This window comes from Erithacus rubecula (assembly GCF_903797595.1).
Source record: "Erithacus rubecula genome assembly, chromosome: Z".
NCBI lineage: Eukaryota > Metazoa > Chordata > Aves > Passeriformes > Muscicapidae > Erithacus > Erithacus rubecula.
In genome coordinates, this window is record NC_136661.1 from 14,420,091 (window position 1) to 14,447,696 (window position 27,606).

Genomic DNA, 27,606 nt, shown 5'->3' on the forward strand with positions numbered 1-27,606 from the left:
TCACACAAGGGCCCCCACAGCGCCACCCACAGCATCATCCACAGGGCTCCCACAGGGCCATATACAGCGCCAACCTCTGAGCTCCCCACAGCATCACACAAGGGCCCCCACAGCGCCACCCACAGCATCATCCACAGGGCTCCCACAGGGCCATATACAGCGCCACCCTCTGAGCCCCCCACAGCATCACCCAAGGGCCCCACAGCGTCACTCACAGCACCACCCACTGCGCCCCTCGCGCGCTCGGCTTCCGACCCTCCCCTCAGCGCGGCCGCACCGTCTCCGCCAATCAAGGACGGTGCTGACCCATCACGTGACGCGCCCGCCACCCAATGGGCGAAGGCGGAGGCGCCCGGCCGGATTCAAACGCGGCGCGGAGCCGGCGCGGCCGCGCCCATGGAGCCGCGGCTGGTGGGGCCCGGGCCGTACCGCGCCACCCGCTTGGTGAGTGTCCCGCCGCCATCCCGGACACCGCCGCCCGCCCGCGCCTCGGGCCTCCTGGGTGCCGGCCGGTGCTCTCAGGCCTCGTCTCTGCGATGCGGGGGCGCCCGGGGCTGGTGCGGGGCAAAGGCCGGCCGGACGAAGCGGCAGGTTCAGTCTTTTGTTCCGGTAAAACCTAAAGGAGGCTAGAGTCGTATCGGTAGATCCGCAGGTAGTATGGGGCTCTAAGTATCTTAGCCTCCTAAACCTGTTCTCGGGTCTCGACAGTTTTGATCCTGTTCTTGTGAGCGCAGATGGCCAAAAAGATGTGTAGTTCGGCTTGCAGAACTGACTGCGTCCTGGCCGCAGGAAAACCTGGGAGAAGAGCTCTTGTAATGATTGGCTTTGTTCTTTCCCAGTGGAACGAGATAATCGAGCTCTTCCGAGCTGGGATGCCCTTACGGAAGCATCGCTGTCGTTTCAAGAGCTACGAGCGTTGCTTCAAAGCCTCGGAGGCAGTGGACTGTTTGCATGAGCTGCTTGGCTCGAACCAAAACTTTGGCCCAGAAGTGACTCGCGATCAAACGGTCAAGCTGCTAAAAAAATTCCTGAAAAATCATGTTATCGAAGATATTAAAGGAAGGTGGGGAAAAGAGGACTTTGAAGATGATGGCCATTTATATCGGTAAGCTTGTATATGGTGACAGGTTTTTTTGTAAACAGGGTGTAATTACTCTTGCTTATGTCTCACAAGTGCTTTTGTAGAACGCCTCTGAAAAGGGGTTAACGTGTTTCCCTTTTAAAGACTTTAATTAACTTAGTAACGAGTAACTGCCATGATTTAATGTTTGCCTTCAGTTTTCTTGTCTGTTTTGAAGTATTCTTGAAGGTCACTTCTGTTCAGTTACATTCTTTGCATATCAACAAAAGCTTTTGCAGCTTTCACAAGGTATTCCAATTGCTGGTGGCAGACATCAGGTTTGTTGCTGCTGGGAGAGTACGTACTAAGATACACAGGTGGGAGTGAGAATGCCATTGGCCATCCACCTCCAATCGTCCTTCAACCCAACCCCCTGACTATTTTGGTTGCTGTCTCCACTTCTGAGAGAAGAGAAAGGCCTTCTGAATCGAAGACGTTTATGATGTGACTTTTTTTTCTGCTCCTTGGACAAGAGGCAAAGCTTTATTTGTTTATCCTTAAGGACGGTTGCTTATTTATCCCTGCTGAGCATCTCAGCTGATGGCTTGTTAACAGAGGAGAAGAAATTTCTTTGTAATGAAAGCTTAGCATTACTGGGCTGGATTCTTTGACCTCTTGTGACCTCAGTTAAGGTTTGGGTGGACAGAAGTTGCAGGTTCTGAATTCGTACCATCTCGTAATGTCCTGTTTGGTGCAGAAGTATTATAGAGATAACCATTACTTCAAGTATAGATTTCTGACTTGTATCATGGTGAGCCTTCTTTCGAGGGAATGGGAGTTCTTGTTATGCAAAACATTAGGGAAAATAGGCTAGCAATATGTTTATGCTTCTACTTATTACAGCTATTATTACATACTCAAGTGTTACATATTAATTTCAAGGTAATGATTTCTTAATATTCTCTTTGGGGGAATGGATAGTACTGAATTCCCACTTCATATGTATTAAGTCAATTTTTTATTTTGCTCTGTTGATCTTCAGTTTTTTATTTCTGGGGCTTAATTCTTGTCAAATGTTTAAGATGGGATTAACTGCAATTAACTGCAGGTGTTATGCTATATTTCTTTGGTTTGGTTTTGTCGTGTTTGTGTGGCTGTAGGGTTTTTTGGTTATTTTGCATAAGCATGAGTATATGTTCAAATTATTTTGTTCTTTTATTTCTTTGTATTTTCAGTCATGACTTTACTGGGCTGCAGTCTGTGGAAGTTGACTGGGCGAAATATTTCTGTTCTTTTAATTTTCCACGTGCTCTGCCTACTGATCTGCTATTGGACAACAGATCTCTTTCATTATATATTCTGCTGTGATGTTCTTTCTGCCTCTCCCACTGAAAAAATAACTAAGTTACTAATTGAACTTTTTTCAGTTAAACGTGCATACCTTTCATGCATCTTGAACTGCAGTCAGCTTTTCCTCATTGGGCTTGATACATAAATAATCTATATACATTACTCGCAGCTTTAAGTATCCAACCATGCGTCTCTCCTATAAAGTAGCTAAACAATGTTTTTCCAGCCTATTTTAGTCATGTATTCAATGTCCTGGCAGCTCCCTCTGGTGGACTTTCCTAATGCTGCTTGTAAAATACGTTTCTTTTTCTCCTCGCAGTGCTAATGGTGGTAGTGGTATCAGTCAATTCTACTGACAATGCTTACTTTGGAGATACTTACATGCTTCATACCTTCTGTATAAATGTATGAGTTAGCATGCTGTAGCTGCACACTGTTCTACACAGTTGTGTCATTCATTAACCTCACATATAAGTGTACTTGTCTGCTCTTGTTCGTCCCCAGAGTATGCAAAAGAAATATTGCCAAAAGTTGGTTTGTGTGAGAATATTTGGCAAATATTAAATGTGAAGATAAGATCTAATGTGATTTCTAAAAATAGCAAAGACTTGTCAATGTGTCTTGACCTACTGGCTCGGTTGAGTCTACAAATGGATGAGAAGTTAGTTACTGTTTTGGAAGCTATTGGGCTTTACACTTTTTTTTTTTTTTTTTAATCCAAGCCATTCTATTACAAGAATAATATCCTGTAGTGATAACAATCTTTTGGGAATTCAGCAGCAATACCTGTCAGAAACTCATCAGAACATCACTGTTAGTTGATCTTGTTTTGTATCCTTTGTTCTGGACACAAACAGATATCTCTTTTTATAAAACACTAGTGTTGCTAGTATTATATAACCAGTTGCTATAACCAGTTCTGACCTTGATGTGTCAGCCTTGGTGTGCTCCTCAGTCCTTCACTTTGAGTGCCATTAGTCCTTCTACATCTAGAACTTGTAATGCTACCTGAGAAAGGGGGATGCACCTCCTTTTTCTGCCTGTGAGAACTTATTCTTTTACTGATTGGTTGTGAATCAGGACAGCAAATGACACAAAGCTTAAAATTGTGAAGAACTGGAGAAGAAACAGAAAACTACTGAGAATAGTGTAAGGCAAAAGAAAAAGGCTGCAGATATGTGGGTATGTTTTATTTTAAAATTAAACTCTGAAGAAATAATGAATATCTGAAAAATGGTTGAGAACACACAACAGCTGAGCATCTGCCATCTGGTCTGAGTCACCTTTAAAAACAGAGTAAATCTTGCAAGATTAGAGTGAAATGCTTGCTGCTGGTTCTGAGGGTTTGTCTGACAGAAGTGCTATCTCTGTATTATGGATGCGCTGTTGAACAGCACTGTGGAATGTGCTCAGTGTATGTGGTCAAAACAATCAGTGTGTTTAACCATTCAGTGTAACAGTACTGGACTAACTAAACTGCAGTACAAATATAAATTAAAAACTTATTAAATGTTTTAAGTGTCTTTATAGGTTGAGGCGACATTTTGGAGAAACTTGAGGATTTCTCAAGTGTGTTTTCTGGTAGAATACCGTATGCATGCTATCCAGCAGTGTACAAGCTCTTTGTTGCAAAGTCATGGAGTTACCTGTCTTTTGCATTCAGATTTAAAAGAGTGAGTGAGGCTTAAGCCGAAAAGATGTTGCCATCTAACTAATTTGTCTTTCTGAAGTGCTGTCATTAGTTCCTTTTTACATGCTCTGACCTAACCTTAGCAATAATTTAGTGCTGGTCAAGCTGGATAGATTGTTTTCCTTCTTTTCTACAAGGGCTGGTTTAGGGCTTGTTTCTGCTAATTTCTTCAAGGCACTTCTTGAAATGCCTTAAGAAGTCAAATAGTTACCCGCAAAACCAACTGAAAAGACTCCAGAAAAGAACTGCAGGATATGATCTTCGCACAGAAAGCATGTAAACGCAGAAGAAACTGGTAATGTGGGCAAAACTTTTATGTAGACACTTGCATGCACTCTAACTAAATCTGAGTGTTGGTCATGCAACTTAGGTATTTAGCTTTGCTTTAGGAAATGCATGCTAACAATGCACTTGACATGGGGGAAAACAGACCCACAGCTTTTACAGCAGAATCAATACCTTGTAGTGAAGACCTATGTTATTGTCTATGTAAAGACAGCTACTGCTATATGAGATGTGCTGGGATATCAGACATTCACCCAAGGCTCAGCTATGTCATGGGAGGTACAAAGGACCTGAACTGTTCTGGAGCAGCTGCTGGAGGTCAAACAAGACACTCCACAATGTTTTGCATATCATGTAACACCAGTCTAAGTTGGACTACGAATGTCCAAGGCATTTGCTGTACTTTTGCATGAGAAGGCTGACTACAGTTTTGCATTGGTAAATAGGGATTAGGTTGGCATTCAGAGACTTTAAAAATGTTCTCTAATTGTAGATTTCCTCCTTCCTCACCACTGAAGTCATATCCAAAGAAACCTTCATGTGGAAAGGAAGTAATTAAATTTCCAGACTGGAATGAACCGAAGACTGGCCCTTCTCAAGAGCACATCCCAGTGAAATCTGTCACAATGGTAAGGCACCCAGTTTTATTTCCCCCAGCAAACCATATTTGGAAAGCAAAACTGAACTGATGACCTCTATGCTGTGTCACAAAATGCTTGTTATAAAATTAAATGCAAAATACTTTTATTTTAAACTTTTGTGAAGCTTTTCTTACCATTTGCTGGAGAAGTAAGATTTTTTACACATTACAATGTCCTAAGCAATTTGAGTTCCTCATGGGTGTGTTTTCTTATATTTTATTCCAGTTTGCTCTAATTCCAGTAGGGGGTTTATTATATTACAGGACAAAATAGTCACACTGCAACTCTCATTTGGATGCTTCATGTATATGCAGTACTGCATTGTTCCTAGCTGCTATAAGACTGTTACTGACTCTATTTCCTTTTTCATTAGGAATGTGTTTTGGCTAAAAAGTGGTCCTGATTTTTTAGTTGTCTTTTGTAAGCTTGGAAAATCATCCTACCTCATGCTTCTCTGGATTGATCCCGCCTTTTGTAATGTTGTTGAAAAATACTTGTTTTTATTAGTGACCCAAAATTGTATCAGCTCTGTTCACCTGGATATAGTAAAAGTCTAGGCTTCTGGAGCTATATATATTCTAAGCTCTTCCTTCAGTGTATGTTATTTGTGTGTGTTCTCATAATTTGTGAATTCAGGATTTCTTTGATGATTTTAGCCTTTTCATTACTTAGCAGGACTCTGACTTTAGGTTTCTTGATGAATCTCAGTCTATTTGGAAAAACAGCTCCTACCATTTTGATGGACTTTTAAATGTTCTGAATGAATGGTTATTCCAAATTTACAATTCATTGTGTACAAATCAAGTCCACTCTTCATGTACAAGGTACTAAAGAGGAAAAACATGGTTCTTAGAACTTCAATAGTAGGTAGAAGATTAAAATAGAAGAAAAGATGGTGCCAAAGACAAGTAAAGACAATAGATTATTTTAGTTACTGAGCAAGTATCTGTTGGAGGTGTAGTGTGTTGCAGCCTCCAAGTGTGCTCTAAATTTCCAAGCAAGCATCCTGGCCTGATAAGAATTAACAAAAGTCTGCCTTTGCATCTGACTCAGATGCGACAGCATACAGTTTGGCACAGCTCAAAATTTCTTCCATTGGCAGTTTGGATTAATATGGTGGACTGTGAGGCAAAGGTACAACCTTATTTCTGCTACCTCTTTTATAATTAGGTCTAGTTTCCACTGGAATGCTGAAGTAGACAGCTGAAAATGATGGTACCTTGAATAGCTTCAGCATCAATCTGAGCACTTAGTGTCTGTGTGTGGATTGATGAGCAGGGATCTGTGTCATGAAATAGTGATGTGGAAGACCAGACCCTTAATTTCAGAGGGTTCTATTTTCTTCCAACTAGCTCTAGTCTAGTCTGCCATGGAATGAAGGACAGTTAGTGCTTGGAATATTTAAGTGCATTCCTGGAGTACATTTTGTGGTTTGGTTGTGATCACAAAGAATACTCGTAATGTGCTTTAGTACTGGTCTGTAGTGTAAATCAAAGAACTGGAATGATTAGGAGTTTTGCCTTGAAAAGGATGCTGCTGATACAAGCTGCAAAGTATGTCCACCCATTGATACCTTGATGACAGTCTTCAAGAATCAAGCTTGCACGTGAAGGTTGCATAAGGGATAGTGGTCTCCTGCATTCTCAGCTTTACATTGCACTGTTAGAATGGTGGATTCCATCTGATGGGTGCCTTCAGATGTAGTGATTTGCTCTTTCTTTATATATAGAACCTGTTATTGAACTTAATGTTTCAATATTTTCAGTATATACTGAACAAGGATTAATTTTTTCAAATTCTTTGGTATCTCATAATTCTCCAATAACTTTTCTATAAACTGATGTTTAATCTTAAAATGGTGCATGAACTGATTTTAATCACAGGTAAGAGCTGAACATAGGATTCAAGGCTATTGACTCTTGAACTTTAATGGCTATTCTGACACACTTAATTTTCAGCATAATTTTTCACCACGTTATGGAATTGAGAAAAAATGTGTCTGCAAGATTAAGAAAATGTTTAATTTCTCTGAAGTACTTACTTGCATCCTGAAGACTTCACTGGAATTTAGGAACATTTGCAATTCTGTATTATAAATCTTTTATACTGTTTTACACTTGAAAAATCATCAGTTAATGAGGAGAGGTTTTTTTTCTGATTTCAGAACTCTGAGATGTGGTACAAGCGACACAGCATAGCTATTGGGGAAGTACCAGCATGCAAACTTGTGTTGCGCAGAGAGCTAACACAAACAAATATAGAAGACATATGGAAATCCATGACTTTATCACGGTGAGTATACTTATGAGTCATTTGCTGTTATAGTAAAACTGTGTAGTAAGTAATAGTCTTGTCTGTCTTCTGTGGTAACACTTGTAATTTCACTCACTTACTTTTCGTGGCAAAGCCACGGTGTCTAGACTAACTCTACCATTTGTTATTTGGCTAGCAAATTCAGCAAATAAAGCCTGCAAAAAAACTTTACTGTGCTTAGTACCTTTTAACTTTTGACTTTGCTTTTATACAAGTCTTTGTTGTGTGGGTTTTGTTTTGTTTAATCACTTTTTTTTCTGTCTCTTTTTCTTGTTGCTAGGAAATAAAAGCACTTACGTAGAAGTGCTATGAAACCTTTCAATGTCGTGTACAATATTTTGTATGAGATAAATTGAGTAGCTAATTGAGTGCTGAAGCTTTGAGATTCATATATTCTTTACTATATTCAAAAGGAAGTTATTATACAAAGTTAAAGTGATTGCTTTGGACTATTTCTTCAGAGGGAAAAAAAATATACGCTAGCTGATATTAACAGCATAGTTGAGGTCTTACTACTGATCACTTCAGTGGAAACCTAGCACATTATCTGCATGAAACACACTCAGTGCTGAGGTGAGCAGTTTTGGTGACAGCATGATGGGCAGCAGAGGGCTTTAGTGCATAGGTACTCCTAGGTTTCCTGAACCAAGGAAACTTCAGGGGAATAGAGAGACCCATGGTAGCAGCTGACAGAACCTGGTCAAGTGAGACCAGGGCCAGTGGTGGCCAAGCCTCGCCTTCACTTAAAGCCCCCATGGAGTTTCTAGCAACCAAAAGACCTGCTGGGCAAACAGGGTTGGCACAGCAGATTGTGTGGTAGGATGCTGAAAACCTTGACAGCTTGATCAGGGTGCAATAGCATTTACCTGACAGGAAGTTCTGGCCTCTAAAAGTTTGATAATTGATATTCGACATTGACAATTGACATTCCCACAGCTCTTGGAAGAGTATGACTGTGGGGGTGGGGAGACTCACAACTGACTCTGAATTTGTTTGAAACTTTCTGCTCCAGCTGAATGTGCTTAGATCTATGAAGCCCAATGAGATTCATCCCAGGGTACTGGATGAAGTTTTTGCAGAATCTCTCTAATTTTTTTTTTTTTTTTTAATTTATCTTGGGAGTCTGGAGAGGCCCCTGTTGTCTGGAAGCTGGTAAATATTTTCTCAATTTTTAGAAAGCAAAGACTCTGTTAATTACAGACCTGCCAGTATGACTTCAGTGCCTGTAAAATTATTGAAAAGGTTGTTATGGGAGTTAATAAAAAAAAAGTTTGAGACACATGCAATTCTTGGTCATAGCCAGCACAGTTCAGAAGGAGAAAATACTGTGTAATCAATTAAATTTTCTTTTATTACAAGATCGCCCACCTAGTTAACCAAGGGAAGCCAGTTGATGTGGTCGTTTCATATTTAAGCAAAGCTTTATACTTTGCTTAAAGCTAAATACTGTCTCTCACAATCTCCTAGGAAAACTGTCCATCATGCAGCTTGATAAGTCCCTGAGATTGTTGGGTTAGCAGCTGCCTCATGGGTCAGGTACAAAGGATTGTAGTAAATGTGTTTTTTTCTGGTGAGCAGTCATCAGTGAGGCTCTTTAGGGTTGAATTCTAGGGCCAGTGCTCTTTCCTGTTTTAATAAATTATATGGATGTAGGAATCAAATGTACATTGTTTGTCCATAATACTAGGTTAGAAGGAACTTTGTGCTCCTTCAAGGGTAGATAGGGCCTGCAGTGACATTTGGATAGAGCAAAGAGCTGCAGAGTCACCAAAAGTTTTGAGAGAGCTGAGGGGTGACCTCAATGCAGCCTACAACTTCCAGAGAGGCAGTGGGGGGAGATGTGTAAGATCTCTGGTGACCAGCAATAGGACACAAGGATGTGGAATCAAGTGGTGCCTGGGGAAATTCAGACTCCTTTTCTCCATTAGGATAAGGTTCTTCACTCAGAGGGTGATTGGGCACTGGAACTGCCTCCCTGGGGAAGTAGTCACAGCACCAAGCCTGACAGAGTTCAAGGAGCATGTTGGCAGTGCTTTTAGTTATATGGTATAGTTTTAGGTATTAAAACTACTAAACTTTTTCTAGGTACTAAACCAAAACTTTCTTAGGGCTATGAAGATTGTGAAGTGTCTAGAGAGGGGACACAAGGAGTGGTTGAGATCTTCTGGCTTCTTTAATTTAGAGAATAAAAGGCTGAGGGAACATTGCAGTGCAATCTGTAATGGGAAGTGGAGGAGAATACACTGGTCTTTTCTCTGGTAGCCAGTGACAGGACTGAAGTAACAGCCTGAAGTTGTCAGGGGAGGTTTAGGTTGGATATTAGGAAAAGAGTCCTCATCCAGAGGGTGATTGGGCACTGGAACAGGCTTCCCAGGGACGTGGTCATAGCACAAAGCCTGACAGAGTTCAAGAGGCGTTTGGACTATGCTCTCAAGCATGTGGTATAATTTTTGTGATTGTGCTGTGAAGAGGCAGGAGTTGATCTTTGTGGATCCCTTCCAATTTAGGATATTCTATAAATCTAGGCAGTTCTGTGGGGAATAGGAGTTGCACTGAATTATCATTATAGCTGTCATCCAACTGGAGATATTCTCTATGAAATGAAGGTCTCTTTTTTTTTTTTCCAAATTGTATCCTAATACTTCATGTTTGCTTTTTCCAGATTAGATGGTGTATGAGCTGTATGTTTATGTATTTTTGCAGATTACAAAAGGTCTTGGGTTTGGATTCTCTGGATGAAGTGTTAGACACAAAACTTGTGAATTCAAAACATATAGTTCAAAATGTATATAATGTCAATAAGCAAGGCATTGTTACTTTAGAGGACAAATCAAGTGAGTATTTTAGAAATTTTCATTTAATTTTTTATATTGTAATCTACTGGAATTTAAGTATTCGTTCTAATCTGCATTAACCTGTTGCACCTTTATACTGTGTGACCACATCTGTAAAAACTAAAGTTCTTACAAAAATAAAATGCTATTGTTCTCCTCTGATATCCCAATAGTAAGAATCAGAGTTTATTCCATATTTACACTCTTAAACATATTCTGGCTTTTGTAGGGTTTAAAAATGAATATAAAACAACAATGACTTTTTACTTATAAATGTAGGGATATTAATCACTTCAAGGTAACTTTCTTGGCCCTATCCTTTTAACTACCTGGACTGGAGTGTTTACATGAAGAAAAAACGTGTTAAAAATTGTGAGAGAGCCAGAATGTACATTGAGAGAGTTTTGAGTTTTCAGTCAATGTGTTTTGAAGATTGCACTGTGTTTAAAACTGTGTTTTGCACATCAGAGAAAAAAAGAATCTTTGCTCCTCTGATATATCACAGTATTATTGCCACCATGTTTTTCATAAGATTTGTAATTAAATATGATGTTGAAACAGTAAACACTTCACTGTATAGCACTGGGGAAGGCTGTATCTAGAACTAGTTTAGTCTAGTAGGTTAAAGATGTATGATATGACCTGTTTTGCTGATAGAGCTGCAATGGCAGAATGTGTAACCATGAAAGCAGTAATGATACTGAAATATAGGTGTAATTCAAGCTAGATCCTACATTAACATATTGCCTGCCTCTGGAGTCACTTGATTTACTGCACAGGAGGAGCATGTTAAAGTGTCGTCAGCTTTGCTTTTCTCTAACAGTTGAATATTTTTCTTTTTTTTTTTTTTTTTTCCTTTTTTTCTCCTTTTATTTTCTGTTTCTTTCCTGTGCAGAGGAACTACCTCATTGGATATTATCTGCAATGAAATGTCTGGCAAATTGTAAGTAAATTCAGAAGGGGAAGAATATTCCACAAACAACCCAACCCCCAAAAATTAAATTGAACTGACTGTCACCACTTTATTAAATCCTGTTTATATTCACTTTTAGTCTTTTTTAATGATGATTTTGTAAAAGAAAATTGGAAAAGATCTGTCAGCGTGTATTCTCCTTCCAGTGCAGCTTATTTAAATGAATTATAGGAAGATTTAACTATTCTATTAATGCTTTTCCTCTGCTGTTTATCTTCACTAGACATATTGGGAATAGATCAGTCCAGTAGCAGATCAATAAAATTTCATTTATTTTAAAGAATGAATCTTTTTTTTTTTTTTTCTTTTTCTCTAACGATCCATTTTAATGGGCTGGATTAGAATACACTGGTCCACTTGGTGGCTGAAAATCAGTGTTCTGTCTCTTTTTTGCTTGTTTTTGTTTTGATTTTTATTGATTTTGTTCTTTGTAGGGCCCAGCTGTTCAGATCTGAAGCAGCCTACTTACTCAGGCTTTGAAAGAGATGTCTTCAAAACTATAGTGGACTACTTTGGCCAGATGAAAGAGCCCCTTCTCACATTTAATTTTTTTGATATTTTTGTTAGTGTGTTAGGTAAGTAGTTTGGGATGTAATGACAAAACTATTCTTAAGAGTTAATTTCCTGGAGTTATTTTACCTTACTTAAATACTATCACAGATGAATTCTTCAGGACCCGTCCTTTCCATTCTGCAGAGAGAAACGTTTAATATTTAAATTTATTTCATATCACACACTGGTTTTATTTTTTGTGTCTTTTTGATCACATAAGTTCAAAAATCTTTCATTGCTTGTCTTTATAATATTAAAGGCCACTGTTCATTGCTCAGCACCCAACAGATGGATTTTAACAGCTTTTTCTTTTTTTACAAATGCTTAAATATCTTAAAAACTCTCATAAGCTTTTAGAGATTGCTTGACTGAAGTCTAGATTATAAAGGATTAGGGCTTTAAGCACTGTTTTTAACCCTGGAAATACAACATTTGAAAGGAATTGAAATACCTTGTTGCTTAAATTGAGCAATTATATTAACTAATGTAGTGCTTTAAACGGTTTATTTATTAACTAGAACTTTTTGGGGGTATTAGAATTGTTATTTCTGATGCTATAGATGGCTTGCTGAAACACAGTAAATAAGAAAATATTTAATTACATTTTATGTAATCAAATTTCAGAAAGAACAATTGAGTAAGTAAAACAAGTAAGCCCACTTTGTAGCAGGTCAGATTTTTGGGCTTCTTTGTGACCAACACTGTTCTGAGTAAACTACTGAGATGAGAAAGGAATATAGAATAACAATAATTTTGTTTCTGGAATTTAGTATTTTTATACGTCGTGATTTGTCAGTCTTGCTTCATACTGAATATGGTTCAGTTTCTGACTTATTTTTCTTAGACAGCTCCTGTTTATCTTTAAAACTTATTCTTCTGCTTTCATACTCTTTCTGTCTGCTTTTCCATTGTTTTTCACATCTTTTGGGTTTTACTAGCTTGTTTCACAGTATTTCATAAAAGTAAAATTAGAAGAAAGATTTCATGCCAGTGTGTATGTGGAAATCAATGAAAATTGTTCAATGTTTCAAGAAGTCAAACATCAATTTTGTGGTCTCTTTAAAAAAAAGTAGAGCGTTGATATGGAATCATTCCTTACTCTTCTAAACATATGCATTAATATGCTTGCTAAATCTTCGTTTGAGATTAGAAAAAGCTTTACTATGAAAATGAACTTCAGAGCTTTACCCCTCCTCTTGGAATGCCCTACCTACCCCACACTTCTTTTTCAATAAGAAACAATTTCCATGTTTTACATGTTGACCAAAATGGTGGATGAGGGGATCGCAGTGAATACTGTTTATGTTGAGAGTAGTAAAGCTTTCCAGAGGTCTTCCTGCATCTTCCTGCATCCTTATAGGCAACCTGAGGAGCCACAGGCTGGATAGGTGGGTAGTGAGGTCAACTCAGAAATTGGTGCATTTGATGGGCTCAGAGGGTCGTGGTCTGTGGGACAAAGTCTGGCTGGATGCAGTCAGTGGGGAGCCCCTCAGGGCTGGTAGTGTGGCCAGTAATGATTAACACTTTGTTAATGACCAGGATGGTAACACCATTCTGTCCTGAACAAGGGCACAGTGCCCTAAACAAGCATGCAAATAACTAAAATGGGGAGGAGTAGCTCATGCAACAGGGGCTTGTAGTGCCATCCAGGGTGACCTCAACTGGCTGCGGAAATGGGTAAAGAGGAATCATAAAGTTCAGAGAAGTGTCAAGCCCTCTCCTAGGGAGGAATAATCCCATGCACCAGTAAATGCTGGGGGTGACTGATTTGAAAGCAGCTTTGCTGAGAAGGTCTTGGAAGTGTTAGTGGGCACTAATGTGACCATGAGCCCGCAGTGTGCCCTTGAGGCGAAGAATATCAGCAGCATCCCTAACTGCATAAAATGCATTGCTGGTAGGTTGAGAGTGACGTTTCCTCAGCATTTGTCAGTAAGTCCAGTGAAGCAAACTGAAAATTATTAAAGTCTTGGAACCTATGTTGTGTGGGAAGAGAATGGTAAGGGAGACTGTTTAGTTTGGAGAGGAGAAGGCTCAGAGAGAATCTAAATAATCCGTATAAAAGATTGGTATGGAAGGAGTAAAGAAGGAGCAAGGCTTCTGTTGGTGATACCCAATGACAGGGCAAGAGTCAATGGGCAGGAACAGAAGCACAGAATAGAATATTCAAAGGAATAGCATTTTAATAGGAAGGCGATCAAACAGTGGAAGTAGTTGACCAGATAGGCTGTGGAAGGTCTGTCTTTGGAGCTGTTCAAAACCTGACAGTACATAGTCCTGGGCACCTTCCTGTGATAAACCTCCCCTGAGCATGTGGAGAAGTCTGTATAATCTCCAGGGATCTCTTACAGCTTCTATAGTCCTATGGAAAAAAAAGTCTGTGTTTTCTTCCTTGTTCCTTTTCTAACAGAAATTCCAGCTAGATCTCAGTAATGCAGATATTTTGTTTCCTGACTTTTGTTCTGATACTAGTGCTGTTTAGACAAAATCCTTGGCTGAGCTTTATGAACCTAAAATAAGATAAGATGATATTTTGGTGGTTTTCTATAGGTGCCTAAACTACTTTCTACTGGTCCTGTCCATTTTTCAAATATCTCTACTATGCTATCTGGAATGTTTCTCAGGAGTTGTAAGGACAGTTAGATATAGACTTAATATCTATAGGTGTGAGGCACATGTTGATATTGTTATAGCTGTCACTGATGCATAAGCACATTTTCTTTCCCTCTGGTTGTTGCCACAGATTTAACATATTATTTAGCATGGTTGCTGTATCTGTGTGTACCATTGAGTTGTGTTTAGTGCTAAGGTAACAAAAGAGCAAAGGATGAAACAAAGTGGTGTAATTTTTCATGTATTCTAATATCTAGAATTGTTAGTTTTGACTATCAATGTCTTCCAGTACATCAGAAGAAAATCTTCTAAAAACTTAAACAAGTCCTAGTTGTCCAGTTCTAGTGATATCTTTCTAGTCTCCTTGGGAAGTGGAGATCTAAGGCAATCTTGAATGAGTAAGAAAGGAATTTTGGGAGTTAGATTTAGAAATTTTATGTTAAATGTTATGGAAATATATAACTAAGAATGTTCCCCAACTTTCTGATCTCTTATACACCAGGATTGCTGCAAAAACCCAGCAAGGCTGTAGAAGCTCTTCAGATATCTTGTCTCCTACTGCCACCAGAAAATAGAAAAAGACTACAGTTGTTGGTGAGAATGATGGCAAGAATTAGTCTAAACCAGGATTTGCCACCTCTTTCTGAATCAATGAGGACCAGAACTTTGGTAGGTATAAGTGTAAGGTAAAAGATCCAAATAGGCTTTTGGAGCAGCACAGATTAAAGATTCTTACTGGAGAGTATGAACAAAATACAGTTTGCATGTTAAAGGAACCAGCTTTCTATCCCAGCTATTTGGAAAGCTAATCTGCATTTGAATAAAGTAGAATTTCATGGTAATTTGTGAGCACACAAAGAACTTGTTCAGAATTTAGAGGTTTCCTTATCTTTCAAGATTACATCACCACTGATTTCTCTACTGAGTAGAAAAAAAGCACAAACAAATAAACAACTCCCAAAACCAAGCAAAATCAACTAATAAAAAAAGCAGATGAGGTCTCTGTTCTTTATTACTGCAATGTGAATGAAAAAGACTGCCTGTTTCAGTCATAGCTAGAAACATGGAACTGAATGTTCTGATTTATCTGTTTTCAGCCATTCAAAAAAATTAAAATCCCAGCTGTTTGTTTCAGTAGTTGTGTTTTTTTCACCACACACAGAAGTCTCTTAAAGTAACCTCCAGTTTTTGCTAATGCTTCTTTTGTAGGACCATAGTGATATGTGATATCACTGTATCACTACACTGATGTTTACAACACCTAATTACAAAGTTATTAGGCATAACTTAACAGTTCCAACTAGCTAACAACATGTATTCATTTTGGTTAATTTAAAAGTCTTTGAAAATTAAGTGCAATGAAAAATTAAGCTGCAGAGCCATTCTGTAAAAATCCTATGGTAGCATGCACAAATCTAAATGTGCTCCACGGCAATTAAGTTTGTAGTGAACTCTGAATAGTAATTGATTAAAATAATAATTTTGTTTACTGCCAAAGTTATAATTTCCTGTGAGTGGTCTTTCTTTAAAAATATTGTTGTAATTGAAATGTTTTTAGAAGTGAATCCTTAAAGTCTAAGTATTTTGTAGTAAGTTTTAATTCAGCAATGTGGTATATGGTACATGACAGAAATCTTTATTGCCTTCTGTGATTTTAATGTTACAAGTGACTGGTGCACAAATCGAAACTCTTGTGACCAAGCACTTGAGCACAAGACTACACAAAGTTAACTGGACCTGAAACTTGATTTGATGATTTCAGAATAGTTGTATTAAGTTTTACCTCTGGTGCCTAATTTCTATTAAATTTCTGTGTTATTAAAAAAAAAAGAATCTCTAAATACATATGCCCTCTTTAAATAGCCTCATAGAGTGGCTATTTGACAAAGTCTTGAGAATAAAATGTAATTCATCCATTCCATATCTAAAGTCAGGATTGGACTATCTGTATGAGGCACAGGAGCAATCTTCAGGGCACTTGCAAAATGTGACTGTACATAATATTTCTTTTTTAATATTGAAATATTTTAAGTATAGTAAATATTGTGATGTTTAAATATTTGGTCTAAAAGATCAGTTTTTAAATGTAGCCTGATTCTCTGCTCCTCACTCCCAAACACAAAAATACATGATAATGATGTGATTTTTTTTCTCAGATAGTTCAGGTGTTTTCCCATTGTATTCTCTGCTCAAAGGATGAGATAGACTTGGATGAACTTCTTGCTGCTAAACTAGTATCTTTTCTCATGGATAATTATCAAGAGATCTTAAGTGTTCCTTCTGCTTTAAAGTCTTCCATAGAGGATCATGTCGTACATCTCCAGAGAGTCCAAGTAAGTATCTAGTGAAAAAACCTTTTATGTCTCTCTGTTTCTAGATTGAATTTATCCTTTCTTCTCTGCAGATCAACAGTTCTTAAAAGACTTTGTTCTGCCTCTGTTAGCTCTTGAAGAGCTAATTAATTTTGACTGCTGGTATTCAACCATAACTACATGCTTGAATGAAGTTAAACAAATCTTGAATTTGTTTAGAGACAAGAACTCTCGAATATATTTTCCTGTTTGTCAGCATTATCTTCCCATGGAACGGACAAACTATATTTGTGGTGGTGAAGAAGATGGAATGATTATAAAGTGTTTCCATTAATGTTCTGACATTTTTTTTCTTTAGAACAATCCTTACTTGCTCAGTTTTTTCGTCTTTCTGTTTCCTGATACCTATTTTGTTCTTGTTCAATGATGATTTTTAGTTCTTTTATCTATATTCTGCTGGAAAACTCTAAACTTGTTTCAAGAGCTGAACAGGCTTCCTTTGTGTCATGTTTTTTGTCTTACTGGAACTCACTCAGTTAGGGCTGGAGGTAATAATTACAGTTTAGGGTCTCTATTCAGTATTTCCTCTGCTTAATGTCTTGGGGTGGTCAATTGATTAAGCCAGTTTATGCAAGTGTTTTGCAGAAAATATAGCTACCTTTGTTTTTTTATTTTTTACTGTATCTTCAGATAAAATATGCTGGAGCTGATAGTGATGCAGCACTTCCTCCTCCATCATTTTGTCACCAAATCACTACAGGTGAATTTGAATACCAAAGGGCAACTGGCTCTCAAGAACCACTGGCAGCTTTGTTGGAAGAAATTGTAATGAATAAAGAGATATCTGTCAAAGATAAAAAGAAGAAGCTCAAGCAAGTAAATAAAAATTTCTCCACAGTTTCTAATTTCAAATTAAAAAGATTTATCAAGTCTTAGACACATATTCTTCTAGAGAAATACTGAAATTGAAAATAGTGACTACACTTGGGGATTTCAAGATTTATAATAATTTAGAACAACTATGCTGGATGAATCAACCCAAATCAGAAACATTGCCTAGTTTTATATATAGAGACATAGCAAGTCCATTCGACAAATAATTTCCCTGTTTCAGAAATGCAAGCTTCACTTTAATAGTTTATTGTATGCGTTTGAACAAATTCTTAATTTGAATTAATGTACTTTTCTAGTTTCAGAAATCTTACCCTGAAGTGTACAGAGTACGATTTCCTAGCCCTGAAACTGAAGCGATGCTATTTCCTGAAAAAACTAAACAGAAACCACCAATACTGATGTGGGCCTTAAAAAAACCTTTTCAACCGTTTCACAGAACCAGAAGCTTTCGGATGTAAATGGTTTGAAATATATCAGCAAATGAACAGAGAATGTATTGTCAATGGATCACATGCAAAAGGAGCCTGAGCAGCATGTGGTTACTCAAAAAAAAACTACTGGGGATACTGCTAAAATTAGAGAAAATGCTGTACGAAGAGGAGGAGAGTATTGAGGTTGTAGTAATGTGAACCGTTATCAGTATTTTTGTAAAGATTTTTCTTTTTAATGTCTGTTACTTTAAACCAAGCAACAAAAAAACAGTTACAAAAAAAACCTAAACAAACAAACCCACCACACACTCAAGGGGATTATTCTATATATGTGGGTGATAATGTATACTTGCTGTGGTTTGGTTTGACTATCATTTTAAAGTTGAAATGTATTTGTATGTAATGTATTCTTTGTAACTAGTCAACAGTTTTTTTTCCTCTCTGAAAATCAGTGTCTTGCATAAACTAGGCTGTATTAGTACACATATAGTGTGAAGAATTGACTTACCGTACATGCTTGTGTAAGTATGAAACACTGGATTTTGCTTTGCTTTTTGTGAGAAACTGTAATATTAAAAGTTAATGATGCAACTGTAAGGGAAATTAACCCACAAACACCAGAGGTTTATGTCCAAAAAGGAGACAGAGGAGTCCTTTTTGCTTTATTCGAATAAAGGGAGAGGCCATGGGGCATTCCCCTGGGATCTCTCGAATTTTTGGAGGACGCAGCCTCCGTTTTTATCCTATTTTCCCGGCCGCTTTTCCCTCTCTCTTTCCCCATTGGCTGAGGTACTCGAGAGGCACAGACTTCCCGGAACGCCTGACACCTGACATTCCCCTCTAATGTATAACCCTCCCTTTTAATTTTTAATTCTTGTAGAATTCAGTTTTCCCCCTCCCCGTTGCTTCTTTCATCTTCTGTTACCCAATTTTATTTACCAGCAAACCTACAGTTTGTAAAGGCAAATCTCTTTTTCCATTCATCAATCAGTGTAATCCCTCCCATTGTTTCTTTTATCTATAGGTGCTAACTTTACCTACCAACAGATCTACAGTTTGTTTGTAAAGACAAATGTAACATTCCTCTCACAACCAATTGTCCGTTTGCAAAAGCAGCAGGTTTTGCTTTGTTTGTACCCCTCAGCCACAGAGGAAGGGGACTGTTTTTGGGTATGTGGTCACGAAACCTCTAACCTGCATATGAGCAGCCTGGGTGCAGAGAGCATGAGCTCCCATCACAAGAGGATGACCACAGCAAACCTGCCTTTGTGTAGCAGCAAGCTGGGGTTTGAGACAGGTAAGGGAAAACACCTCCAAGAAGCAGATGCTGCAATGTGGGCTACTGGTTTTTATCATGCCAATTTCTTCCCTTATACAACTGGCTCCAGTAGAAATTCTCTCCCATCCCGAGAGATACAGGCACATCCACATCTAGGTCTGAGGATATTCATCCTTTCTGTTAAGGCAGAACTGGCTCAACTATGCTGGCATAAAAAACAGGGCTCTGGCTTGACAAACAGAGCTGCCCCCAGAGGACTGTACTTGATCCACACAGTTACAAGAGACACTGTAAAACTCCTCCCTGAGGGGAAGTACCTGGGCATTCCCACCTGAAAGTGTTTCAGGGATTTCCTCTGCCCCAGATGGATCAAAATTGTAACCTGGACATCTAAATTGCAGCAATCAGGTCTCATAGGGTGGTGATATCTTTCCTCATGACTATCTGCTCTTATCCTTTTTTTATTTTCTTTGCATATTTTCTCAAATATAATCACTATACTTTTATTTTGCTGTATTTCTGTATAGATAACCCAATCTACTATGTACTTTCCATTTTAAGCAAATTATTCTAAAATCAACCTGTTATGTCTGTCTGTCTATCTATCTATTTATAGAAACCCCACCATTCATTCAGTGTTGTGTCACTCTAGTCTGCCCTGAGGGATCTATTAACAAAAACCTCAGTTAACATGCCTCAGGGGCAAGTTGTAACATTGCTGACCCTAACGTGGCAGATTTATTTTTGAAAACCAATTCTCAATGTTCTGAATCATATGGTGCATTATAGCTTGAGTGAACATCCTTTGAAATCCCATTAACTTTATGTAATGCTGACCTATTCTGATAGGCAATGCAGCCTTTCCCCCCTATTTTCTTATTACGTATTGTTGTACAAAGCTGGGTGCTTGACAACAGAATATACTTTGTCAGAAAAATTTAAAGCCTTGAGGTTCCTCTAAAAATGGAATTCAAGTATTGAAGTGACACTGTAGCCTACATGCATTTCTTGATTTGGTTAGTTTTGCATTATGAGATCTAGTGTACCTATAACCTGATTGTACATATTACACAGCTGATTCTGGGAGCACTTTTTTATCTGTTAAAGCATTGTCCTTTTCCTGTATGTACCTAGAGTCATGATTTCATGCTATCCAGTCGAGATTTGAAGAACAGCATTTCACAGCCTATTGAATGTCAGGGTAGTCTATGCCAGAGAGAAGACAGCTGACATCTCAACAAATTTCTGACATTTTAGTAGAAAATGTAATGCAGTATTGACAGGATTTGTACCCTGCTAACTTCCTAGCTAGTCAATAAGTTTCATTATGTACATTACAAGGTGGTTGCTTTAATAGATTAGGTTGTTTCTTGGGCATTGTGATATTGAATAGCACATGTTTTCATGACCTGTTCTCACAGAAATACTTGGACATCAATAATCTTTTTCTTAAGCAAATTTGATACGGAAAGGTACACTTTCTAAATATTGAGAAAATATAAAAATTCCTTTTAAAAATGGTCTGAGGCCTTTTCTAACCTTTTGTGCTATATCTTCAAGGGTTAAAAAATCTTAGATGTGCTGTAGTATTCTGTGTATGTTTACTTGCTGTCAATGACTATAACTAGACTACTCACATATATTTTGTTACTTCATTAATCCATGGAGTATAATGATGAGTAAGACTGGTTGGAAACAAGTCTTGCATAAAAGTTGAAACCCATCTAAGTGATCTCTGCCATCACTTCCTAAATTGCAGAGGAGAAGTTGAAGCCAATCTATCTGCCCTTTGAAATAATCTTACTGTCTGCCAATAAGCCTTCTGCTATCCTGTTGAATTTTTCCCTATTGTTACTTTAAAAAAATGTAAACTTCCTGAGTCTATTTTAAACAGCAATTAAAGTTCCTGATTAGTTTTCATGATGAGAAGTTGCAAATAAGTAGTTTGTTTTTTATGAATTGATTGTTCTTTTGTTTCAGAGATCTAGTTCCATGACTGTGGTAAAAAACCCCAAAAAGGTTAATTTGCTCACAATTTCCAAGGCTGTGAAAAATACAAAGTATCTTTGAAAAACTTGTAGGAACTGTAGGGAGGGAACTTTATTTGAGGCCATAATATCACAGAACTGAATTTTAACCATGCTCCTGTCCTAGGAGACACTTTAGAAAAGCTTATTTCAATAACAGAAGTTATGTGAGTATGTCTCCTTCTTGCAGCTGAACCAAGTGCAAATATGCAAGATGAGTAGGGTAGGAGCACAAAAGTAAAGTTTGCTAGGTAGATTTGCCTATTCCTTTCAGGGTGCAGCTTAGAAAAACTTAGCTTGAAAGCTACTTCAGAGAAGACTGTAGGCTTGATAAAAATAAAAAACAGAGATTCTCTAACCCTAAACTGTAGGCAATAGAAACTTCACTTTCAGTGTTAACTTTCTAAGGAATTTACTTTCTCAGGAATTTAACATTTATTTCTGTGTTAAAGCCCTGTATTATCTTGATATTGCCAAGACTGAACACCTTGGCCTCCCCTGGGTTTATTTGCCTTGAACCATGAGGCCCTCAAGCCAAACTTTGTTACTCTTTATCTTGGTGGCTGTTCTGAAATCCCTCACTAAATAGAGGGTAGCAGACATTCTTTTAAAGCACATCAGGAGGAAGACTCAATAAAGGCAGAAGATGTTGCTGCTTTTTTGGGCTGGTTAAATGTATGTTTGTCATCTAAGTGGAGCATCTGGTGTAGTCTTGCTTGTAAGTAGGAGCTAATTCTTGTTAAATTTGGATAACATTTAACTTTGTAGTACTGAAGTTTCTAGTGTAACACCATTAGTTGTCAAGGTATTATTAGACTTTTTGAGCAAGGTCTTTGAGCAGAAATATTTTTAGGAGGTGTTTTTTGTTCATGATTTTTGTTTTGGTTTTTGTTTTCTTGTTTGTTTTGTTTTAATTTTTGGGGTGTTTGCTGGTTGGTTGGTTGGTTTGGTTTTGATTTTGGTTTCATTTTTTTGCTGTGTTCTTTGACCCCTGTAGAGCAATCTGTTTTCCTTCACCCTTTACTCCACCTTGAGCATAACTTCTCTCCTGACCTACTGGTTATTAGTGACACAGCTTTTGTTCCAGCACTTCCTCAAAGAGGAAATAATGGTATTTATCTTCCTTTCTTGATAGGGGAGCCAAATCTTTGCTTAACATTGCTCTTTTTCCTTACACAAATGCATCTTGTTCCAAATTAACAATTACCCATCTGCAAAACTGTGTAGTCTAATCCTGTGCTTTTAATTGAGTGATAGCTGCCATTCTTATTTGCTAATATATGAGGATTATTTAATTACTCATATTTTGTGAGAGGTCTCCTTAATAGCTGATTGATTTGCCAGGATTGTGATATTAGTTGTTTGCACTCACGGCTACAGAGAATGATTGATGACTAACATTATTTCTGGAATTATTTTCAGCTATTACTTCATATCAGAGGAAACTTATGCAAAATCTGTGTGATTTTGCCTTCATATTCTACTAGATGGAAACAGCAACTAAAGTGAAGAAGATACCACACTTTTAAATTTGTTGTGGTGATATGTCATAGCTTTTTTTGCCATCTTTTATAAGAAGATGTTTTACATTCTAAGACCATCTCTTTCTTTCACAGAGACTGAAACTCAAATAACCAGTTTATTTCTTGTTCACAATTCTTAGTTTCCTATTGCCTGAGAGCCTAGGATTCTAGCTCTACATAACCTCATATGTCTTAGATTTAAAATCCATAAACTCACAGATACAACTCTGAGATTGAACTTCTGATGTACTTTATAATAGCTGTCATGTATTAACACTATTTTCATAAATTCATTAGTCTTGAAGCAGAAGTGGAGGATAGAGTCTTTTCAGAAGAAGAAAGTCTATAAAATGGGTTTTAATGCAAATCTATTTCCAAGGATTTGCAGTATGATGTTTTTAATCAACATCTCCTCCTGTATTAGATGTCAATTTTGGAGTTTGATTTTTTTTATCCTGCAGAATCTCAGTTTATAGAATAGTTGTGCATCTAGAACATCTTCATTTTCTATATAAATCATGTTTTGAACGTGAGTGTTGCATTCTACTGACTAGAAGGAATTGACAAACTTACTAAATAGGTAAAATTATGTGACACCACTTCCTTTTCATGAGTTTTTGCTTGTGTGCTTAACTCACATTTAATATTACCAAACTAAATGACAAAGAGAGGATTTTGTGTGTTTAAAAAGAAGGAAGCTGGTACATGTTTGTCAAGTCCGTTTTAAAAGTAATCAAAAGAGGCAGGATATTTAAACAGTGTTGGCTCCAGACAGTAATTTTCAATTTCTCTGCTTTTTTTTTTACTTTTTTTTTTTTTTACTTTTGGTATCTAAAGCTGATAAATTCTCTTGATCATCCTGACAAAGGCAGAATAATAGTAGAACAGTGTCAAATATACTATTTTTCAAGAAGATAATTGATAATGATCCAAATAAATTTTCAGATGAGTTTCATGGAAAAGCTGGTCAAAATGGAAAAAAAAAGATTCAGAATTTTTGTGGGAAAATCTAAAGCACGGTAGTAGAGCTCAAGTCTAATAAATGTGTTGTTTTCATTCTTTATGGAGGCATAACTTTCATGACAAACTTCCTTTCCTTAGTGATGGAGTTACACATTTATTTTATAATGTTGGGTTTTGCTGAAAATTTCATGTAAGCGACGTATTTATATGGAAGATTTATGTAAATTAACAATTGACTTAGCTCTTACCTGTTTTTTATGGATTTCTTGGAAGAACTGATGGAGCCAAGGATATGGCCAAATATTGTAGATACAACAAGCATTTCATTTAGTAGCATTTGATAAAATTATTATTGGGTAATGTCAGTAAGTGTTTAATGATTAAGAACTGCCTAAATATATAGACAAGGGATCATATTGGAGAGATGCCCTATGGATTTTTGCATGAAATCAATATCAGTTAGTTCTCTTTGAGGATCTGAAGACAAAAATCTGTTTGCATCATTGGTGATGCAAACACTAATCAGTGTTTTCAGGCTGTTCAGTAACAACAGAAGCATTAATATGGAACAGTGCAGGTTTAAAATAAACTCTATCATGGTTACTTCTAGCTTAAATATCTGACAAAAAGATACATAGATCATGTAACAAAGAAAAGAATAAAAGGAAGGAAAGACTGTGTTCTGGAAAATCACAGGTCTGTAAAAAGTTTTTTATAGTCAACAAGGCTTCCTGGTATAATGCTGAGGCAAAGGGACTAATGTATTTTTTGACAGTCTAAATTGGAGATTGTTACATAAAATCAAGTGACTCATCTCATGTGACCTCTACACTCAGTATTGTCTGACATTAGAGAATTGCATTTTTTGCAGTTTTATAAAACCATATATTATGCAAGGTTAGTATTTGGAATTATTTCCTTCAACTGAGATTTTGCACAACACCAGTCTTTCCCATTTATCAGAAAAAAACCCCAGAATCACAGAAAATTTCTTGAACTCTGTCAAGCTTGTTCAGGAGTTCACTTGATTATCTTATGGGGTATATTACAATAAAGCAGTACTTGATAAGAAGCAGATTTGAGAAGGGGTTATAATTCTCTTCAGGTAGAAGATGGAGCTGGATGTGTTTTGGGATTTTTTTTATGTTCAGGCTACTGAATGATGGAATATGGTGAATTTAAACTCTTCCTTGTGTCTTCAGAAGACATTTTTTGTAGATATTTACTGAAAGCCAAGTCATTGAGCTAAAGGCATGTGAGAAAAGGGTAAGTATAATGACTCATCATTTGTAGAAGACTGGTCAAAATCTCATGGCTCCTCAGTTCACATGCTATGGATTTTCATATGTGAGTCATACATCTATTTACATTCATTAGCTTCAGTCGGTGGCTTGATATTTAGGGGGTGATGGGAAACAGTTGATTTTTCATTCCTCTCTTGTTTTTTGAGGCCACTAAAGAAAACAAGATTAGTTAGTTTGGTCTTCAGTCAAATCCTAGTATTTATGGCAGGTAGGGGTCACATTTTGAGTTGCCATGGCATGACTACTTCTAAGGATAATGGAAATCATCTCTGCTCTGCCTAGGTAGTCTGGTCAAGGAGGGTAAGGTATGTCTCTAGTATGCTGCAGTTGTTTTGCCTGGGGTTGAGGCAGAGAATAAGATACAGAGGCATGATCTGGTGGCTGGTATGAATTATAGTAGCACAGATGCTAATTTCAGGCTGTCTAAGGCTGTGTACTGCTGTATCTTTCTGTGAATTTTTTACATTTTATAACTGGGATTTGAAATCACTCCAGGATTCTTTGAAACTTTAGTGGTAACTAAAGAAAGAGAAGCTTCTGGCAGTCATTGTGAGCTTTCCTGCTGAACAGAGGAAGAACTGACCTTGATGCTTCTAGGCAGACTCCAAAGGTGAATAAAAGCCACAAAATAATGTATTTCCCCCCTGCTTTTCTTTTTTTTTTACCTGAACTTGTGAGGATCTGGCTTTGTGAATGACTCAGACTTGTGTGATTTCAAATTATATTTGCAGTGATAACTTTTAAACTTCATTTCATAAAAAATAGTAGTTCTGAGTGCTTTAGCTGATTTTATGTTCAAATACTAGTCAGCAAATAAGTAGTGGGATCATTAGTTTTTGTTTATTACAATGACTTGAAGCATATTAACTTCCTGTAATATAACTTGCTTGACTATGAAGAATAATATGTCCTTTTTATATTTAGATCTAAAAAAATATTTTGGAATGCTAAAAAGTTGCTGTTTTCTCTCATGCTCAATAAAATGTTAATATTTGTGTGCCACTTCACATGCTTGATAATTTATGACCCAGCAGAGGTCAGCCTTGTGGCATTTTTCAAAACATGTTCTCAAAGAAATGAAGCAGAGCCAAAGTTCTTATTATAACAAGTCTTTGGAATTTTGTTTCATGAAATGCTTTTCTGCAAATTAGAGTTGGTGATATTCCTGTGTAGTTAAATGTATGACATAAACATCTCAGTGAAAATTCTATCTATGTAATAGGGACGTTAATAGTTTTATGAAATTTTTACAAATAGCTTCAAATGTCTGCCTCCTGGTATTGTGAAACACCTACAAACACAGCCTTTTTTCTTTTGTGATGCTTAAAAAATTGAAAGTTAAGGAGTTGAGAAAAAACAGCATTCATACCCTACGTACTCCCCAGCTCAAAAGCACCAATGATTTATCCATGCTGTAAAATGCTGTTCCCATTTTGTATCTCAATAATCAGTGGTGGTTTCTTTAATACTAATAAGGGTCTATTTTTTTATAAACTTGATGACTCAGATCATAATCCTCCTCAAGAACAGCGGCTGTCCTGTCTTAAATTGGATTACTGGTTTGTAAGTTCAGTTTTAATTGGCAGTCTCAGGAGTGCCTGATTTAATTGCTCTTTGCTCTGCGTGAGCATTATCTCTGTACCTTGAACTGAGACCAAAGTTGTTTTATCCAGGTAAACAGTAGAAGAGAACATGCAATAACGTTATTGTCAAGGCTGCAGCTGAGTCTTCTGCAGTAGAAGATGATTAAATGACTTGAGCATGACATTGGGAACCAGAAAAACATGTTGTTGTCTTTTGTTTAGCCAGTTCATTTTCTGAACTGCTCAAAGATGTTTTACTCCTTTATTGTTAATATATTTTGTGTACTCTGAAGCTGGTTTTCAGATGTTAGAAACCCTACGATGAGAATATTGGGAGGCTTTGGAGTGGCTGATAACATATCATGTGTCTGTTGCAGCAGCTAGCTGGCATGTGAAAATCAGTCTCAGGAATAAACACTCTGCTTTTTAATGCTTGCTTTTCTTTAAAAACCTCTTCATTCTTCTCTGTTTTTTTGTTGTTTTATTTATTATTTTTAACTTGCCATCAGGGAGTCAAGGTCAGCTTGGTGCAAGAGCAGATACCATGTTTATCTTCTTCAAAAGCTGATTACAAACTACCCAAAAACTGTCAGTCAGAGTATTATCTTACAGAAATCTTCTCCAATTAGAGATAGAAAATAAGAATTTTTAAACGAAAGACTTTATTAATTTTCTGTGACCAGAATACTGGAATATGTTCTTTTTGAATGTGCTATCTGCTGGAGATTAGGAAACCACAGTATTAAGAGAAAAAATCCTATTTAACGCTAATCAGCAACAGTGATGTTGTTCTCGTGCCTGTCCACTCAATTGAAATGAAAATAGTGTTGAATGCTTTGACCAGCCTGTGCACTTAACAGTATGTGCTTCTGTAATTAAGCCCTACCCTAATGGTGTGCAAAAGAAGGGTTATTGTGAAATAATTTTGCAAGAATGATTATCATTTTGTGCTCTTCCTAGCTCTTGGCTCTTGTAGCTTAAT

The 27,606-nt window shown here is 37.3% G+C and overlaps 1 protein-coding gene across 1 annotated transcript; it reads left to right on the forward strand.

Moving 5' to 3' along the window:
- Positions 1–354: 354 nt before the first annotated feature.
- DEPDC1B (DEP domain containing 1B) lies at positions 355–18,428 on the forward strand. Its single transcript, XM_079330639.1, has 11 exons — positions 355–444; positions 840–1,105; positions 4,879–5,014; positions 7,191–7,318; positions 10,043–10,173; positions 11,069–11,116; positions 11,581–11,721; positions 14,811–14,977; positions 16,465–16,641; positions 17,311–17,496; positions 17,811–18,428. The coding sequence occupies exons 1-11, from the start codon at positions 397–399 to the stop codon at positions 17,970–17,972; spliced, it is 1,590 nt and encodes a 529-aa protein (XP_079186765.1). The 5' UTR covers positions 355–396; the 3' UTR covers positions 17,973–18,428.
- Positions 18,429–27,606: the final 9,178 nt, after the last annotated feature.